The 20,326-nt window shown below is 34.7% G+C and overlaps 1 protein-coding gene and 1 pseudogene across 1 annotated transcript; one reads left to right on the forward strand and one right to left on the reverse strand.

The window, feature by feature from the left end:
* Nucleotides 1-899: 899 nt before the first annotated feature.
* LOC125873386 (uncharacterized protein At2g24330-like) lies at nt 900-14,596 on the reverse strand. The gene is made up of 6 exons (XM_049554322.1): nt 14,311-14,596; nt 12,462-12,737; nt 6,608-6,752; nt 2,442-2,551; nt 1,740-2,157; nt 900-1,600 (listed from the first exon to the last, which is right to left on the reverse strand). The coding sequence occupies exons 2-6, from the start codon at nt 12,732-12,734 to the stop codon at nt 1,230-1,232; spliced, it is 1,317 nt and encodes a 438-aa protein (XP_049410279.1). The 5' UTR covers nt 12,735-12,737; nt 14,311-14,596; the 3' UTR covers nt 900-1,229.
* Nucleotides 14,597-19,421: 4,825 nt separating this feature from the next.
* On the forward strand, nt 19,422-19,961 carry LOC125873569 (uncharacterized; annotated as a pseudogene).
* Nucleotides 19,962-20,326: the final 365 nt, after the last annotated feature.

Below are 20,326 nucleotides of genomic sequence, written 5' to 3' on the forward strand. Positions count from 1 at the left end.
ATCAGACATCTATATAGATCAATCAAATACTTATATTTTATATCCAGAGAGAAATAATCATTCATATACTCTTGGTTTTGGTGTACCTAAATATGACAAAAAAGGGGGTTTAATTAGGAGCACTAGAAATCTCAATCCGAAAATAAAAAAAGTCATTCTTGATAAAAGATTAGAATCAGTGTGTAAGAAAGCAAACTATTTGATATAGAAACTGGTCTAATTGTTTTTACTCCCAAAGAAAACAATTTAGTTCCTCTTCAACCAACTTGTTAAGGCAAGAATAAGATTTAATGAACTTGATATATCTTAGAGAAACTAAAGGTTTGTTAAAACTATTTGCTGTGAAGAGGGCCACACTTGAGGAAAGAAAAAAACAACTAAAGGAAGATGTTGAATACCTAGTTTGTTCTAATGACAACAGCGATGGAGAAGAGAATGTTTAATACGCTTAGGATTTTTGTTATGCTTTTTTATGTTTTCTCTCATATTTTGTCTTCTTGTCTTTTACTAGCATTTCTGGTTATGAATTTGTTTCTTGTTGTTCATCCTTTTATGTTATTGTTGTCATTTTAATGATATGTGATGGATATTTTATTTTAGTTCAACCAACCTATTTATATGTATCATTTCAACTTTCATAAGAAAAACCTAGTTATATACGATCAATGAAGTGTAAGAGTCATGAGATCTCAGGTTTAAATCCTAACAAAGGAAAAACCACTATGATTTCTTCTCGTATGACCAAACTTTGATGGACAGTGGAGCCAGCAACTTCACTTCTTTGTTTAAAAAAACATGAACCACTCTTTGCTCCCCTCTGCCTTCAATTTTCCATTTCAATAGCTCAAATTCCAAATGCCAAAACTCAATAGTAGATACAGAAAGAAGATGAAAAGGAGTGGAGAAACTAATTAGTAAATCGTTTCATAGAGAAATCGCCTGTCCAAGTACATTGGAGTATGAATAGACAAATGAATCAAGAAAAAGAAAAGAAACTGCCGGATTCAGCAACCCGAAAAAATTGCCAGGACCTAACTGCCTGAAAATGTGTAATAGTCTTGATTACAAAACGATGGATATTAGGCAGCTCGGGAAGCTGCCATCTCTGAGTTTTGTATTTCTACTAGGTGCTTACAAGAGATGCATAGTTACACATTACCAAGCTAAGCGGAAAATCACCACAATTCAATACACTTTGCCTGCACAATTCCATTCAAACTATTACATATTTAACTGCTAGAAATACTGGAGCCTATATGGTCACCTTTTGGTGTTTCCGGGGCAGCAACTGCAGGGCTGCTACTTGCGGAGACTATATTGTCACCTTCTGTTGTTGCTGTAGCAGCAACTGCAGGGCTGCTACTTTCGGAGACTGTATTGTTACCTTCTGTTGTTTCCGCTGCAGGGCTGCTACTTGTGGAGTCTCTCTCCGCAATGGATCCACTGTCCTGCTTGACCAAATCAGCATCGGCCACAATGGTTGTGGATGCCATATTCAGTAAACTAGAGGCGCCATCAGCAAGTTGCTTAGTCCCATTCAGGGCATTGCAGTGAGGACAATAGTAGGTTATATAGGGGAGTTCTTCTTTCCTAGCAAGTCCTGCAAACAATGGAAGAAGTTAATAAGTTCACTTTCTTTATTTTGCTGTTCTCTTATACTGATGATTAGTTATTCACTATTTATTATGTGAATCCTATGCTGCTAATTATGGGCCAATGATCATATTCTCGAGTCTTACCATTGTGCATATGACAGTTGCTGCAGATAAGAGCATAAGATTGAGTTGGATCCTCTCCCACAAGCAATGCTGCAATTCGTGCAAGCCATCCCCCATCTTGTGCGCTCACAGAGGTAGGATTGTAATGCTCGACAATCATTTGCTGATGTTGGTTCATACTAGAACCTTCAAGCTGTACATCATGAAGCATTTCTCCTTCACGATGATCCAATACAGCACTCCCTGCACTACCAGATCTGGCTTGCTTCCTATTTCTCAGTCCAGCGTACTGCAGAATTTCTACATCATTGCTCGTTCCGGCAGGGGCATTAAACTTAGATTCATCTCCCAGATAAACTTTTAAGCCAGTATCTGCACCGAGCTTGGATGCAAGCACAGTGGCTGCAGCTGCCTTAGATGCTGGGTCAGGGTCATACCTCTGCATAAAGGATTGAACAATGAAACATCATGCATCTCATCCCACGATCGGACATGAAGGTGCTTTTTATAAAAGTGGTGAACACTAAAGAGTGAAGAATAATTGTAAGCATGTGTTCCCTAATGTACATTGCACTTGCATGGTTAACTCATCTGTAAAGAGCTTAACATAAGCCCAAAAACTCACGTATTTCTATCAGCTGAATGAGCTGCCTAATTCAACTGAATGACAAGTTATCTGTTAAGAGCACAGCAGAACCCCTAAAACTCGCATATTGCTATCACCTGAATAAGCTGCTGCGTTATATAGAAATTTGTCTTCTCTTTGAGTTCATCAATCTTGGCTTGCCTTTCAGCTCGAAGCCTTTCCAAAGTTTTCTGATCCCTTTGTTCTTCTGCAGGATTTAAAATTTAAAATCAAAGAAAAGATTGTTTGTTCTAAAGGCAAAACCATCAACAGAGTGAATATTCAAAAATTTCCGAAACAATGTTGTTAATGAATATCATTTGAGGTGATCAAAAGAACTATGTTAAAGACCATTGACCTTCACATGCTCTGGAGTCTTTACATATTCATCTGATAGCTAAAACGAAGTTACTCTTTAACATTTCAATCTACACATCCTCACGAGAAACACAGAAAGAAGAAAGGCCACTGGGCACACTGTCTAGTGATATAAATTTGCCAAAATAGGAGGTAAGCGAAGCTTTTCAGAGGCTTTACTCTTGTGCTATAAAAAATACATACTTGATACACAGCAAAAAATGTACATGAGCTACACACAGAATGACAAAGTTAGCTTACCAAAAATTAACAAACTAGAATAAAATGAGAGCATCTTTTCCATGCTCCAAAGGAGAAGGTAAACATGAAGATCCATCTAAATTTATTACGGATCCTCTCAACCAGGAAATACCCTTAGAACCAAATACACCAGATCCAAAATTACTTATCAATAAAAATGCACCAGATTCGAACTTGTTACAGCACACAAGCTCCAACTTTTCCATGTTTATACTCTATTGTAGGAAACTTTTGCGTAATTGTGAATTGAGACATCCTTTAACATATAACTTCATTAATTCTCAACCTTCAGAACTTCTCAAATGCAAAATCATTTTAATGCATTTACCAGAGTAACATATTGTCTTTAAGATACAACATGAGCTTATAAATTTTAGGAAATGCCAGAATATAAATTTTAATGCATTTACCAGAGTAACATATTGTCTTTATTTATTAATTATTTCTTTGGTTACTTATTTACTAATATATATTCTCTACTACAAATAATCCACTCCCAACAAAATTAATCAAACACCTTCAGTAGGTGAAACCAATCAAAGGTTTCTTGATAAGTTAAAACAAACTTGATAGACATATTTCATCAATCTTTCTGGTACAAGCAACAGCTGAGAGAGAGAGAAGAGACAGAAAGTGTTAAAAGGTGACAGCGAGTAATCTCAATCCATTAAACAAACTGAGCAACATTATCTTATTCCAAAGAGTGGCAAAAAATAAAAAATGTTTTTCCGCCAACTATCTAAAAACTTACTAGAAGCTACCTAATGAGAGTTCAACCCACCTAAGTTCTGCTTAGGCAGTTCACTTTACAAACTTAATATTATTTCTAAAACTCACCAGCCTTCTTTGTCACTCTTCTTGGTGAATCCATTGACATGTATACACTAAGCAGTCAGTCTACCTTAGCTTTATCATTTTATTACATCAACTCATACTGGCATGAATAACAAAAAGATGCTCTTCCCTAGGAATCTAAATCAAGTCTAGACTCTAATAAACTACTAGTAAACCATTCCCTTATTATAATCATCATAGCAATATCTCAATCGGAATATCACATATTCAAGAAAAGCACATATGAATTCACCCTTTTAAGATATTTAAATCGATCATTTGGATACAAGTTCATACAATTCTTCTATCATAACACACCTTCACATATTCACTTCATTATTCATCAGGTAAGTCATACCAACACGAAATACCCATCAAGGGATTCATACAATAACATAGCAATTCACAATTAGATCTCTTTTACTGAAGTCCCATGTTTAATCCATTCAAATGTCGTGCTCACAAGCCTAATCATGCTTCCCCCCATTAAATTTGTATTGTATACACATTTTCTAACCAAAGTTGACTAGTCATAAATCATTACCTACCTCGACGCCAAGTTGTTGCTGCCAAACACATGAACCCTTATTGATTGGTTTTAATCTAGCAAGACAAGATTGATGAAGAATTTGGGGATAGTTATCACATGATTGAACAATCGGGAGCAATTTACTTATGATACTTCGTTGACATTCATAAAAAGAATCTAATGAATTATGAGTTCAATCCATCCTGTTTAGCAAAAAGATGGATATTCCTTGCTCATTATTAAACCATCACTTATTCACAAACTGTGTGGGGAAAATAGTTTTCATTTCCCATCTCATGGAAAATCCTTTTCGTTCCACTTAGCCTTATCCCCCTCTAGGGGTCTTATGTGATAGGTTCTATAGGAACTGGACAATCCTATTTGGTCCAATACCTAGCGACAAACTCCTATGTTCCTTTCATTACGGTATTACTGAACAAGTTCTTGGATAACAAGTCTAAAGGTTTTCTTCTTGATGAGATTGATATTGATGATAGTGACGACATACATGATAGTGATACCTTTCCTCTGAGATACTTCTCTATATTATGTCAAGTAAGTTTAAAATGCTATAAATAAAAATATAAAGAAGATTTGACCTATATAGATAAAGAATGTTTTTGAAGAAAGGTGTTGGCTGACCACCCTTGCACCCCCATAACTCCGTACCTGATTTTGGTGATAAAAAAATTAAAGTAAATTTCACTCTTAATACACCCAAGATATTGAAAAGTTGACCATTTGCATTTGCCAGCTCAGAATATAATTATTATGGAAATAAACTTTTTTAGTTTCCAACTTTAAAATTGAGTTTTAGGATTTTAACTACATCGATTTAGTTAAGTAAATAAATATTACATAAGAAATCAGATTATGCAATTAGTTTATTACTAAATTTATTCAAATTATGTGAATAACCTTTTGACTATTTAATTATATGATTCTATCAGACACCTATATATATATCAGTCAAATACTCAAATTTTATATCCAGAGAGAACTAATCATTCATATACTCTTCATTTGGTGTACTTAAATATGACAAAAAGGGGGCTTAGGAGCACTAGAAATCCCAATCCGAAAATGAAAAAGGCCATTCTCGATAAAAGATTAGAATCACTGTGTAAGAAAGCAAAAGGGATGTCTATTCTATTTGATATAGAAACTGGTCTAATTGTTTCTACTCCCGGAGAAAACAACGTGTTTGCTTGGCCCTCACTAATTCAGGCAAACGATAGAGTTAAGGACTATTTGTCTTGCTCTAAAAATCGAAGGCTAATTAAGTTTGTTAACAAAGCAGAGCAAATGGCTGAGGAGAAGGAAATGGAGTTCCTGTTCAACCAACTTGTTAAAGCAAGAATAAGAGTTGATGAACTTGATCTTAGAGAAACTAAAGGTTTGTTAAAACTATTTGCTAAGAAAGAAAAAAACAACTGAAGGAAACTGCTGAAAACAGAGTTGGTTCTAATGACAGCAATGACAGAGAAGAGAATGTTTGATATCTTTAGGATTTTTGTTGAGCATGCAACGCTTTTTAATTTTTCTATCATTATTTTGTCTTCTTGTCTTTTAATAGCATTTCCCTAGTTAAGAATTTGTTTCTTGTTGTTCATCTATTTATGTATTGTTGTCATTTTAATGATATATGATGGATATTTTATTTAAGTTCAGCCAACCTAATTATATGTATCATTTTACATTTTTTTTTTTTTTGATGACAAGGAAAACCCGCAGCCGCTACTCTTTGGATGCGCATAGGGTAAAACCCCCGCTCCTATGCAATAGCTCGCAAACTACATAGGAGAGGTAACCCGCTCTAGGCAAGCCCGGTGCGACGAGCTCAACCCAGAAGGCAAACCCCTTGCTTCCCTGGCAAGGGGTTTTGAACTTGAGACCTCCAACGTGGAAGTCCCAAGCTCAACTCATACTGGCATAAATAACAAAAAGATGCTCTTCCCTAGGTTAAAGCGCCCAAAAATTCTAAAGTCAACTTGAAAAGAGATCGACAGAGATTGAGAAATAAGCTGTGAACTGAAGAACACCACTACTCACATTATTTCTCAGTTACCTACTAATTTTTCCCCACTAAAATCCAATCCTGGTTAACTATCAGCATCAGAAAGAAATGAGAAAGGAACAATTTATATCTTCTAATTTGATGAAGGTTTGTTGCACTGAAAAAGAAAAAGAAAAAGAAAAAGCAGAAATGGAAGGAACTGCCATAGGATTTGAAATAATGTTATGTTTGAGAACTTTAGTAGCAGAGAACCATGAACAACTTACTCATCCTAGTGAAGCTTCTAAGCGTCGAATACGTAAAAAAGGATAATCCGGGCAAAAGAAACATCGGTAAAACCCGCAATGCTCTCATTTTCCAGTTTAGCTCAAGTGATCTTGTTGTCATGACAGCATAAGCCACTGCAATAACCTGAATTGAAATGAACTCAATACACACATAAGTAATATGCACTATAACATACGGAAAAGGGATAAGAAAATTCGAGAAGGATGACATACATATAACATTAACACATTGATCGCAACAGGATAAATACGTGTCTTTATATGTGACATCTGCAATTTCAATATACTTCACATACTTAAAGTATTGTTATAGACTCAAGCATGGTTAACAGCACAACCTGCGTACTTAGGTGCCGCTTAAATGTGTGCACAAAAGGCTACTGCGTGCAACAAGGAACTACAGTGTGCGCCTCATAGCTCATAACTCTGTTTTGAGGAGGGCATCAGTATTCAGTAAAAACACTTAACAAAATAATATTAATTGTAAAAGCAACATGATGAACTCATATGCTAGAAGCTAGGAATACAAATTTATAAATATTATATTGGAAATGAATAATCAAATCTGAATGAGAAATTTAAACGTGCTAAATTTTAATACGACTTCTCCACATGAGTAGGATGATTTTTATTTCATGTATGACACTTAATTGTAGTTTTCTCTAACCCATTGTCCATAAAATTGTTATTTGTATTTATGATTATTTTTTCTTGCATAAATATATTTTATTTTTCCTTCATTTGCGCCTTTAAATTGTTATTTGTACTTATGATTATTTTTCAATTTTCCTTGCATACATATATTTTATTTTTCCTTCATTTGTGCCTTTCTTTGGTGAAGATCAACTTTTAATTGCACTTCCACCAAATGTTCTAGTTGACCATGACACTTTTTGCCTTTGCTAGAATTAGAATAGGAATAAGCATAAGAATAGTAATAGAATCCTTTTGGATAAGGATTGTAATGTAGTGCTTATAAATAGGACTCAATGTAATAATGTAGCTACAAAATTTAATAATATCTTTTATTTCTCACATGGTATCAACACTTTGGTGAGAAATATTGGGGGAAAGAAAACAAAGTCACAGTCATCGTGCCTCAATTTTCTAAAGACTGTTTTCCGTAATCTTCTTCTTTCGGTGGTGTTGTGCAAAAACCAACACCACCAAGAGGTCCCCCAACCTCTCGCGACCATAACCACAAAATTCCACCACTAGAAAACCTTCCATATGTCCCCATGCGCCGTCAGAAGCAGCCTCTCCGGCGAGATCTACACCACACGTCATACACGTGAGCCTCTTTTTGGCCACTTTTTCAAAAAGTATCGTTGAGCATCATTCTAGCAAAATCTGCAATCATTGTGCAAATTTCGGTGACTACTCACATCTATCTCTATTTCTGTCAGTATTGTGAAAAATGCAACACCACCACAAGGTTCAGCAACCTCCAGCGACAAATTCCCAACCAGTGTCGCCAATTGCAGATCCCTCACGTGCCCTCATGCGCGGCTAGATCTAGGGTTCCAATGACTGCACCAATACCACGCAGCGGTGCGTAGGCATGATCCGTATCATCTCATCTCTTTATTTAGAGATGATCCATATACTATATACCGTATTTCGAGCACTTTCCAGCGATTGATGCACTGTTTTAGATAGATTTGACTTGCCCCCGGTGTATTCTCTCTGTTTCAAATTCACTTTTGCCAAAGGGATACACAAATATTTAGGCTGGATTACAATGATACTTTCTCTCATGTGGCTAAAGTAGCATTAGACTGCATTTTTCTCCCCGGTGAGCTTGAGGATGGAGTCTATATGGAGCAACCACCTAATTTTGTTGCTCAAGGGGAGTCTAATTGCCTTGTATGTCGATTACGCCGGTCACTCTATGGTCTGAAACAACCTTCTTGAGCTTGGTTGTGAAGTTCAGCATAATAATTCAGGAGATTTGACATGACTTATAGTGGAGTTGATCACTCTGTGTTCTATTGACATTTTGCACCAAATCTGTACATTTATTTGATGGTTTATGTTGACAATATTGCTCTCACTGCAATGGTCAAGATGGTATCATTAATTTGAAACAATCTCTTTCAACATTTCCAGACAAAGACCTCGGTAGACTGAAGTATTTTCTTGGTATTGAGGTTGCTCAGTACAGATCAAGTATTGTTATTTCGCAACACAAGTATGCCTTAGACATTCTTGAGGAGACAAGAATGAGGATGTAGAACCATTGACACCCACATGAATTCGAGTGTTAAACTCCTACTAGGATAGAGGGAGGTCCTAGAAGTTATAGACGGCTAGTAGGAAAGTTGAATTATCTAACAATGACTAGACCTAACATCTCTTTTTTAGCGAGTGTTATGACTTACCTTTGTATTAGTCATTGGGAAGCAAATGTTCGAATTCTATGATATATAGTTCCACATCAAACACTACTTATCAAGATCGAGGCCATAAGAATATCATTGAATATACATACGTTGATTGGGTAGAATCATCCTCTGATAGACATTCGACATTTGTAAATTGTGATTTAGTAGGAGGTAATTTGGTGTCCTAGAAGAGTAAGAAACAGTGTAGTTGCTCAATCTAGTGCAGAATCGGAATATCGAGCAATGGTTGTAGTAACTTGTGAGCTAGTTTGTATTAAACAATTGTTGAGAGAACCAAAATTTGGAGAATCGATCAAATGGAACGTGTGTGATAACCAAGTGACCCTTCATATCACATCAAATTCGGTATTTCATGAGAGGACCAAGCACATTGAGATTGACTGACACTTTGTTAGAGGAAAGGTACCCTCGAGAGATATTGTTACAAAATTTGTGAAGTTGAGTGATCAACTTGCATATATCTTCACCAAGTCCCTCACTAGTCCTCATATTAGTTACATCTGTAACAAGTTCGGTACATATGACTTGTATCCACCAATTTGAGGGGGAGTGTTAGAATTAGAATAGAAATAAAAATACCATATAAAATCCTATTTTCATATGATTGTAATGTAGTGTCTATAGATAGGGCTTAGTGTAATAATGTAGATACGCAATTCAATAATATTTTTCTCTAATATTTCTCACAGCCTTCAAGTGTTGCATGATTGGGGTGCCTAATAAAGTTAATATAGGAAGAAACGGAACAGACATCATCGAACATTTTACTGACTGAAATATGTGTATTTTTTGTTGGGAACTTCCACTAATAATTTTGTTGTTCTCCTTATATTGGCCTCCACTGCTCACCCAGGTAAACCGTCTTTGCTTTCTAGTCTTCTAGCAATATGTCCAGGGATATGTAGGTAAAAATTGAAGTAATTTTGCTCTCCATTCTTGAATACTCCTATGAATTTCAGAAGTTGTTCTACGTTGGAGGCCAAATTTTACTTCGATAGAATCTAATAGCGCAAAGAAAGAAAAAAAAAAGAATATAATCTTTTAAGGAGTTGAAGAAAAGAATGTGCCTGACATCCAAACAAGGTCATAGACTTCTGCACTTACTTCCTTCATACACTTTTTGGAATATCTCAAAGTTTGTATATTCCTGCAAATAATTTCACAAAACTTTACCTGATATGCACAACTATTCAAGAACATTATTCAGAAATTCATCTAAAAGGCTGAGGTGATATTTTCCTAACAAATACATCTATCAGCCTACACAAGTACCCCAAAAGTAGGCAGAGAAAAAGGAAAAGGTGTGCGGCCAAGGTGCTCCCCAGTAAGGTAGAGACATGGTGATAAATACCAGTTAGTCTTTATGCTACATGAGGATGAGTTCTCTAATTTTCATTATTCAGTGAGCAATCTTTCTATTTCAGCTTTTGGTGTTACTTTAAGTTTTCTCAGTTACAAATCAGTTTTAAGCCATTTGTTTTAGCTTATAGAAAAAGTGCTTTTTTTGCCCAATGGTTTGCGCTTGGGACTTCCATGTTGGAGGTCTCAAGTTCAAAACCCCTTGCCAGCGAAAGCAAGGGGTTTGCCTTCTGGGTTGAGCTCGTCGCACCGGGCTTGCCTAGTGCGGGTTACCTCTCCTATGTAGTTTGCGAGCTATTGCATAGGAGCGGGGGTTTTACCCTATGCGCACCCAAAAGGGTAGCGGCTGCGGGTTTCCCTCGTCATAAAAAAAAAAAAAAAAGCACTTCTTTAAAACTATTGAGGTGGTTGGCCAAATGACCAAACTGCTTCTGGGGAGAAGCAGAAGCAGTTTTTCTGCTTTTGGAGGGAAGCTAAAACGCTGCTTCTAGAAAATGTGCTTGAGGAGAGAAAATTGTATTTGGAGAGAAGCTAAAATGCTGCTTCTAGAAAATGTGCTTGAGGAGAGAAATGACAAAAGTATCTCTACAAAAATTTGTATTTACAAAACTATCTCTCATTAATTAAACCCATTCTCCTTTTACACTTGTCCATTTATGTAATTTGACACTCAAAAATGCTTTCTAAAAAGATTTGTCAAACACAAATTGTTAAAGAAAACCCTTTCCAAATGAGTTGCCTAACATAAATTGCTTCTCTTCAAAAGCACTTATATGAAAAGCTGTTTTTTAAAATAAAATTAAAAGAACTTCTCAAAAGAGGCACAGTTTTGCAGTTTGACCAAACAGGCTCTTAGAAGTCAAATTATGACTCATGAGTATGTTTCTTAATTCTAATTCATCATTGTTGAAGTGTAGGAAAGTGAGCTGCTCAGATCTACCTCCATAAGTTATAAAACAGTAGTTGAGAAATATAAGATGATTTCTATGGTATGGTAAACAGAAGGATGCAATTGCATTTGATGCTCTCACAACCTAACCCTAGGGTTCATTAGAGGAAATATTAGTTCAGAGATTGGGAGATTGTGTGTCTTCCCTCATTCTTTTCTACTTGCTTTGTGCACTTAGCATATTTCATCCCATCACATTCTGCCATTTAAGAGTCCCTTCACCTTACCCAATACTTAATCTCAAAAATCAGCTTCCATCCTTAGAACAAAAGAGTTATGTTCTAGTTACTTTTCACAAATCAGAACAGTCTCAAATTGGCTACTGAGCTTTCTGCTATTCTCAACCCACAAAGGACTATTTTTCACCATTATTTCAGCAACAAGAAAAGCTCCAAATCAGCCATAAAATCTCATTCCCTCTACTGAATCTAGAAGAGTTATTGCATCTTATCATAGTAATATCTTGTATCTAGAACTATTTTATCACTTTCCCCTGTCCCAAACCAGCTAACATTTTTCTTCCAAGAGTTGAGACGAATTTGTCGACGACTTAATCTACTGACTATAATCTTTTTTAAATATTGATAAAGAGAAGTTCACAACTTTTGCGTACAATAGACCCTTGTAGTCCAGCCCTTCCCCGGACCCGCACATAGCTGGAGCTTATTGCACTGGGCTGCCCTTTTTTTTTAGAAGTTCGATGATTCTCATGTGATTTCTAATTTACTAAATAGTATTCTGAAAGACGAACAAATCCATATTCGATCACACCATAATAGGTAAAATTTCCCCTCAATAAAAATGGGAGCATAACTAAATTGGGAATAGAGAGAAAAAGATGTAACAGAAAAACATCTAGCACATTTAATTGGATAATCATGCCACGTCTGACATGTTGTGGCAACAAAACCTGAATATAAAGGAAACAATTTTTCTTTGTAAAAGAAGACAAACTGAATATGTCAAATGTCGAGTGATCAGTAATGGAAAGATAGGTGATAGAAAAAGCAATTTACAGTCTTTGGAAAGATAAGAGATTTTCAGGATACAGGGTTTCAGGCTCTTGTTTCTTTTAATCAGGACGCACTACAACAGTAGAATACAAAAATAGTAGCATTACCTCGAAAAGTACAGAAAGTATAATGAGATGCCTACTCATCCTTCTCCAACTATGAGATCGCTTAACTGTTCTGGCAATAACAGCAGCCTCCTCCTTGGAAATATGTTGCAATCTCTTCTCAAAGTCCTCTTTGTGTGAACCAAATAGACTGTTCCACATTCTTGACAGTAGTCCCTTTTTCTTTTTCTTTTTTGTCTTTGCCTCATTATCTGTAGATGTGATAGGTGCAGTGCCAGCAGTATCACCAAGATCATTTTCAGACTCTGTAGCCATTTCCTACAAGTTAAAAATGAAAACCACGACCATGAAGGGAGGAGAGACACAATGAGTGGGAAAAGATAGGCCAAATGAGCATATAGTTTAATGATATAATGACTTATTAGTGCACACAAAATTCATATTGTAAAAAGTGGCGTACACATATATATCAGAAGAGGTGTCGGCATTTAAAGATGTGAACAAATGAACAAAACCATTATTAAAAAGTTCAATTCACATACATAAATATAATTTCCTCAACAAGATTAAAAAAAAAAAGCAAAAAAAAAAAAAAGAACTGAATTTATGTCTTTCACCTTACAAAATCATTGCAAGCCTTCCAACCGCTGGAGAAGACTGAATAGTGTCTTTTTCTAATTAAGGTAACCAATTGTCTCTCCAATCCACCAATCCAGTAGTTTTAATACCTCTCTTAAAAATTCAACGAAGTAACGATGATACTAGATAACAACAGATCTGTCTTAGTCCAAGCGGTTAGGTATGTGTGTTACCAAAGTGACGTTGCATGTTCGAACCTATTAATGTGCAACTCTAGATCTTTTTGTTTTCTTTTACCAAATGAGCCTTAAGAAAATGTATAGTTTTAAGACTCATTTGTTTTAAGAAAAAATAGAAGCTTACAGAATGTGCATAGGAAGTTTGAATGTAAGAGCTCCATCAGGGGCAGAGCTACACACACCGAAGGGTGGCCAGATGAACACCCTTTGTCGAAAAAAATTTCTAGATATTTTTGAATATATATTGATTGTTGAACATTCTTGACGCAAAAGAGCGAGATAGCCTAGTGGCTAAAGCTATGCAATTTTTCCTTGGAGGCTTGGGTTCGACCCTAGGCTCCTACAAGTTCCTTTTTTATTAATCAAAACAAGCAAAGGACATCATTTATTGTTTGACTTTCTCCTTTTAAAATTAAAAAATAATTACTATTTTTTTTCATTTTGGGTTAGAAAAATTCAGCCACCCTGACATAAAAGTATGAACACCCTTTGACAAAAATGTTGGCTCCACCACTGAGTTCCATTAAGTAAAACTTCAGCTTCACCACTAGATTAATAGTGCCTTCTTGTGAAGATAGTATCATCTGATATTATATATAGATTTTTTGCAGATCATATATATCATTGATTTGATCACAAAACTTGCATCCATCCTTAGACAATACCAACAAAAGTTAGATTATGCCTACTCCTTGTTTGTCTATGCACACCATTTAGTCAGCTTTACCGTTTAAAAGTATTACTATTGATAATGCGTCTATCATTTGCGCAGAGTTTATTGCTGCTTCATGACGATTATTCATTCCAAATGATGCATAATCCCAAATCATAACTTAACTCCACATAAAACATCTTAATTAAACCACTATTAATCTACTCCAATTGTAAGATCTCCCTTCTAAATTAATCCACTACAGCAACTACCTGAGATCAACTAGCACTTCCAAAATTCAAAAGAGGAACTCATGAAAACAAAAAAATAAAATAAACGCACGATTGAAACAAACGTAAACAAGCAAATTAAATCAAAAGAGTGAAACGCATCGGAGTATTATGCAGGAAGGGTATATTACCTGGTTCCAGAGTCGATCGCCGAAGCAGATTAATAATTGTAGAACTGTACTGTGTAAATTGCTGAATTCGAAAAGAGGAGGAGGAGGCGTCTGCACAGATATGCGTTTTGGGTGCCAACAACCCAGCAATAATCGTAGATCGGACCTTTTCTCCTAAGGGAAAATGAACGAACTACAGAAAAAATGATGAGCACGATGGCTGAGTTGGCGCGGTTGCCCCTCTATTTGTCATTCTCCAACGTATTGCACAGGTGGAAAGAACGCCTCTGCGCCTCATGAATATTCTTTAACCTATTTCTTTCTTTTTTCTAATAGATTTTTTATTTGTGCATCTCAATCATTCCGTTACAACTCCATAAGTCCTAGTTCTACTTTTCTTTTTTTACTATTTTATTATTACTCCCTGGGTTTAATAATAGTTGTCCATAACTGACATGACGCATCCCCTTAATAAATAATAGGAATAATATTACTATATTATCTTTTGACTTTATTAGAAATGTGTTAAATGAAAAATAATATTTAATAGCATGAGTAAAACAGACACAGGAGGTAAATTATTTGTTAATTTTTTTAATTGGACAAGTATTATTGGGCAACTATTTTTAGTATAATAGACAACTATTATTGGACGGAGGGAGTATAAAGAAAAAAGGTAAAATTAACTCTTGTATTATTAGAAATTGAGTGATTTCATCTTCAACTAATTTTTTAAATTAAGATTAATGTCATTTGAAAAAAAGTAAATTGCAAGAGCCCCTGAATTTAGAGTTGCTTGTCATTTCAATCCGGTTCCAATAATGTATTTCTCGAAGTGAGAAAGACGAATTACTTGAGTAGCATTTTAGAATTTATTAAAACTTAATTCGCATCATGTTCGATAAAAGGAAAATCAAATTGTTAATGAATGTTTTAAAATTATTTTCCAAAAAAAAAAACTACATTTTCCCTCACTCACGTGTCGACATAATGGGGGATATTTTGATTGCAGTGGAAACCACTTCTTCTTTGCTACTTATGAGAAGTTTTTTCTAAATTATTTTTCGCTAACATCAATCACCCTCATATTGTCTTTTTGCTTATACAGAAGATTTTTATAAATTAAAGTTCATACATGGACATACAAATGTAACAATAGTTAACATTTAAAACTTGCGATACAATGTATTCATGATTTGCTCTATATCAGTATATTAATTTGTGTTATATTTGTTCATTCTATATTAATTCTACAAAGCCGAACAGATAAAATTCAAATTCTCATTTGTGTTATAATTTTTTTAAACTCTCACTATTTCAAATAAAATACAAGACATGTATTTGCAGTGTGAGGTAATTTTCCCTAAATCGATTAGCAAACTTAGTTTAGATAAAACTTCTTATACATAGTAAAGAAGTAGTGTTTTCCACTTCAATCAAAATATCAATATTAAGTTACCAACCCTTGACATGAGGGTCAAGTCTTTGGTATCTTGGAAGCAATATATATATACACACAAGAAGAGTACTCTTTGCGTTAATTAATTAATCCACATACCTATAAATAACTAGCTAAAATCTTTGTTATCCTCATCCCAACACCTTCAACAACTCCATCCAAATTCTCATCAAATATCAACTCTAAGACATTTCATAATTAATCATTAATATGGCTTCCAATATGGAAAGCTTCACACATTATATTATGATTATTGTGTTCCCAATATTCTGTTTCGTTTTGTTATGCATGGCTTTGCTAGCGCTACGCTGCTACTTAAAGAAGAAGAAGGAGAACAAGACAACATTGATTGAAGAAACAGAAGTTAAGCACGTCGATAAAAATATGAGAGTTAAGGAAAATATAGTAAAAGGCCCCCATGGAAAACCGGAGAGCGTGGTGGTATCAATGGAGGAAGATTGTCATGTAGATGATGACATTATTAGGAAAAAGAAAGAGTTAAAAGCTCAAAATTTCCATGCTAAAATTTCAGAAGAAACAACTCCTTCTGCTCTTGAAGCTGGACATTCTACTTAATTTTTCTAGTTTATGGTCACAACAACTAGGCACTAGCCATGTTGAGGATCAAATCATGATTTTAATTTCTTTTTAAAATAAAGAAAAAGAATGTAATAAATTTATAACATCAAATGATTGATGGTTTTCTTTGCTTTCGTACTCAATTTGTTCCTTGTATATGAATAACATCTACATTAATGATGATTTATACATTACTAATAAGTAGCATATATATGTATATTTTGTTGAGTGCATTGTTAAAAAAATACCTAAACTATCTTTTTTTTTTAGTTTCATACCTAAATTATTGGGAGTGCGAGTTTCACACCTAAACTATCATTCAATATTAGTTTGAGAAACACATCTCTCTCTTTTATGAAACTCATTTCATGAACTCTTTCTAAAATTTGAATTGTTTATAGAGGGAGATTTGACCAATGTCCATTGAAATTTGTCATTGAAGGCTTAAATTTTAAAATTTGACATGCCACAAGATGAATCATTTCGAGATAATATATATCAGAAGACCCAAAACATCGCGGGGAACTCACTTATATTTAAAATTTAGGATTGTTTAGAGGAGATTTGAGTGGTGGGGTTGAGAAAAATAATCTAACTCGTTGAAGAAGATGAACTGCTACCATGTATATATATACATCTCTGATACATAATACATCTTTTATTCACTATTATTACACTATTTATACAATATCCATATATTACATATGCACACAACCATCGAGTTGAATTATTTCGTCCGTGTATAAGAAAATTGTATAAATCGGGAGCTAATTCGTTTGTGTCTATGAAAATTGTGTTTGTATATGTATATGTTCTCTGTGTTAGGCTAGAATGACGAGCGAGATTGGGAGAGAGAGGATGTTTTCTTTAAAAGTATAATTAGACTGGTTTTAAGAGTCGCCACTTAATTTTTAAGAAAAATCAAGAAAACTATTTTTTTCAAAAGATTAAAACAGAAATCTAATGAAAATATTAAAGGGGTTCGGGGTTCATATTAGCATTTCGGGAAGGATTTGAAAGCACCCGAAATGCCCGCTAACACGCAGTTATCCAATAATTAACTATTTGGCTAAAATAATTTAACTTAACTTAAATTGCAAAATTGAGTTGTTTTATAGTTAGAACTATTTTAAAGGGGAAAAAGGGAAGTACTTAAATATTATCTAAGTGAGCTATCTTATAAAATTATTTCTTGAAGTCTTGTTAAGAGATGACTGGTTTAGTTAATTTTTTAAAGCGAAATGGACGTCATTTGGGGATTTGAATTGTTGATCTCAAGATTAATGGCAAAACTTTAACAAGTAAATAAACATAATAAAACAAAGAGGGAAAGAGATTTGGGCCCAAGTATGATTTTTTCTGTCCGCCTGGACCAGTACTTGGGCCCATTTTCATTTTGGACCTTCTGCCTATTTGAGTCACCTACACCTGTCCTATACTAACGTAAAGAAATATTTTTCTTTGGGCCTTAGGCCCAATTTTTCACCTGTCCTAAATTCTAACAAAATAATGAACATAATGACTAAATAGGCTTAGGCCCAATAATAACAAAATACAATTTTTGGAATTTTGGAGGCCTTTGGGCCCACTTCTTGATTTTCGTATACACTAGGTGTATACAATCCCGAATCTGCTCCAATTCCTGTTCGTCAATTTTTGTGGCTGGCCGACTCGGAAAGAGGGGAAATTGAGCCCTTTACGGCTCTCTCAAAATGCAAAGGGAATGACGAGTTCTTGGCGAACTCGGACAGATTTTACAAATAATTAACTTAAGTATGAATTAATCAACTCGAAAATATAAGTATTAGTTAACTAAACCAATTAGCCCACTATTTAAGTAAAACTAAGATCCTTTTGAGATGATTTTCAAATATTTATAAAATATACTAAAAATATCATATTTCTTATTTTAAAATTTATAAAAATGACAAAACTACTTAAAATGACTTGAAAATTATTTTGAATTTTATAAAGTCAATTATTTCAAATCATTTAGAATTTAGGAAGCTCGATGATTAATTTATATTGTGGAGGTCCAAAATTGGGAGTCAACAGAGGAGAGAGGCAAGTGAGAGAGGTGAATTGTATTTGTATATCGATTAGATAATTGTATATATGTAAATACTATGTATATGTATCAATGATTGTGTTTGTATATCTGCATAAAATTTAAATCCGTATACAATTGAATCGAGTTAAAATATTTGTATTTGTATATCAAATCTCTCTCTCACTTTATACAAACACAAATTATACATAAAGCGAGAGAGAGAGAAAGGCAAAAGAGAACTGGGTAGGGGAAGATTTGTATTTGTATAATTATAAGTGTATAAGACGGATAGATATGTACTTGTATTTGTATATACAGTCTCTTTCGCTGTATACAAACACAAACACAAATTATGCATTTGTGTTTGTATAAAGTGAGAGAGGCGAGGGAGAGATGATTGAAAAGAGGAGAGTGGCAAGCGAGATTTCAAAGAGAGGGGAGAGAGACGAATGGCAAGAAATTTGTTGCGAATTGGAATTAAATGAGACTGTAGCTATAGCATTTATTTTGAACTAATAGTTTGCTATAATGCACATTTTTTATTAAAAAGATTTGCCCTGAAAAGCTAGGGGCCTAAAACATCCCATACTTTATGGCCTTTACCCGAACCTGATCCTGTTAACGCATATAGGTGAATGTCAACCCTTCGAGCTATCAATTACTTTGTTTCGTTTTAATTATATGATATGATTTGGTTAGATTAAAAAAATTAAATTTATATCACATAAATTGAAACAGAGAAAAACACATTACTCGTTACCCAATGTATATGAGAAGTCTAGCTGCCTCCAATGTTAGGCCTCAAAAAGATACTAGTATGTGGAAATTGGACAACAAAGGATGATAATCCGTGAAAAGTGGGTATCGTCTCCTTTATAATCAAAACATAGCACCCAACTCGCAGGACCAACTTTGGAAATTCATCTGGAGCATATCATTACCCCCAAAGGTGCTTAACTTTATCTGGAGAACTTTGAGAAATATTCTACCTACATGTGAGAGCCTTTTCAAGAAAAAATGTGTAGCTAGTTCAATTTGCCCTCGATGTTGGCAAGCGAAGGAAACTGTGAAACATTGTTTGGTAGATTGTTAATTTGCAAAACAATGTTGGATTCAATCAAATTTTGATTGGCATGATGCACTAGGAGATTTTATGGCGTGGTTTGAAGGACAAAGAAAGAGCAATGCAAAAAAAAAAATGGAAGAAGCAATCATGATTTTGTGGATCTTATGGGAAGCCAGAAATAATTTATGTTGGAATAATAAACAAAATGTGTCCGCTGCCACTTTGTACCGTGCCAAGAAGGAGCTGGAGGAATGGAGGAGTGCCAATACGGGAGCCCAGATGAATGTTGTTGCTAAAAAATGATAACTAAATGGGAGTGACCTCTGCCTGACACAATTAAATGTAATACAGATGCCTCTTATGATATCAATACCGATTTGGCAGGAATAGGCATGGTGCTGCATGATCACTTGGTTCAATTTATTGCTGGGAAAACTTTATTTCTTGGTCGTGTGGCTAGCCTGTTGTTGGCCGAGATCATAGGCGTGCGTGAGGCTCTTAGTTGGCTTAAGGAATAGTTTAGTAGAACGAGGCTGGTTGTGGAAATTGATGATCTACTTGTGAAGCAAGCTCTGGAAGAAAATTTGATGAATTACTCTTATTTTGATTCTTTAGCTTTTGATTGTAAAACTATTATCAAAGAGTTAACTTTTCTCTCTTAGTCGACTGTTAAAAATTAGCGAATCAAGTTGCCCATTATCTTGCTAGAGCATCTGTTTTTATGTCTGGTTCAATGGAATGAGATACTAACCCTCTATCTCTCATTATCAATATACTCATTTTCGATTTGAATAATACATGATGAAAGAACCATTTTAAAAAAATGTAAGTGAGAAGTTGTAGGAGATCTAAAGTAGTTAGTATCTATATATATAGTAACTTT

Source organism: Solanum stenotomum, chromosome 8, assembly GCF_019186545.1.
Source record: "Solanum stenotomum isolate F172 chromosome 8, ASM1918654v1, whole genome shotgun sequence".
NCBI classification, from domain to species: Eukaryota; Viridiplantae; Streptophyta; class Magnoliopsida; order Solanales; family Solanaceae; genus Solanum; species Solanum stenotomum.

What these genes read in the sequence shown, in the direction of transcription:
- LOC125873386 (XM_049554322.1), bottom strand. Translation starts at nt 12,734, where the DNA reads ATGGCTACAGAGTCTGAAAATGATCTTGGTGATACTGCTGGCACTGCA. An exon ending in TAGAAGCTTCACTAGGATGA is followed by an intron (nt 2,552 to 6,607) that starts GTAAGTTGTTCA and finishes TAAATCCTGCAG; the next exon opens with AAGAACAAAGGGATCAGAAA. An exon ending in CAACTGTCATATGCACAATG is followed by an intron (nt 1,601 to 1,739) that starts GTAAGACTCGAG and finishes CATTGTTTGCAG; the next exon opens with GACTTGCTAGGAAAGAAGAA.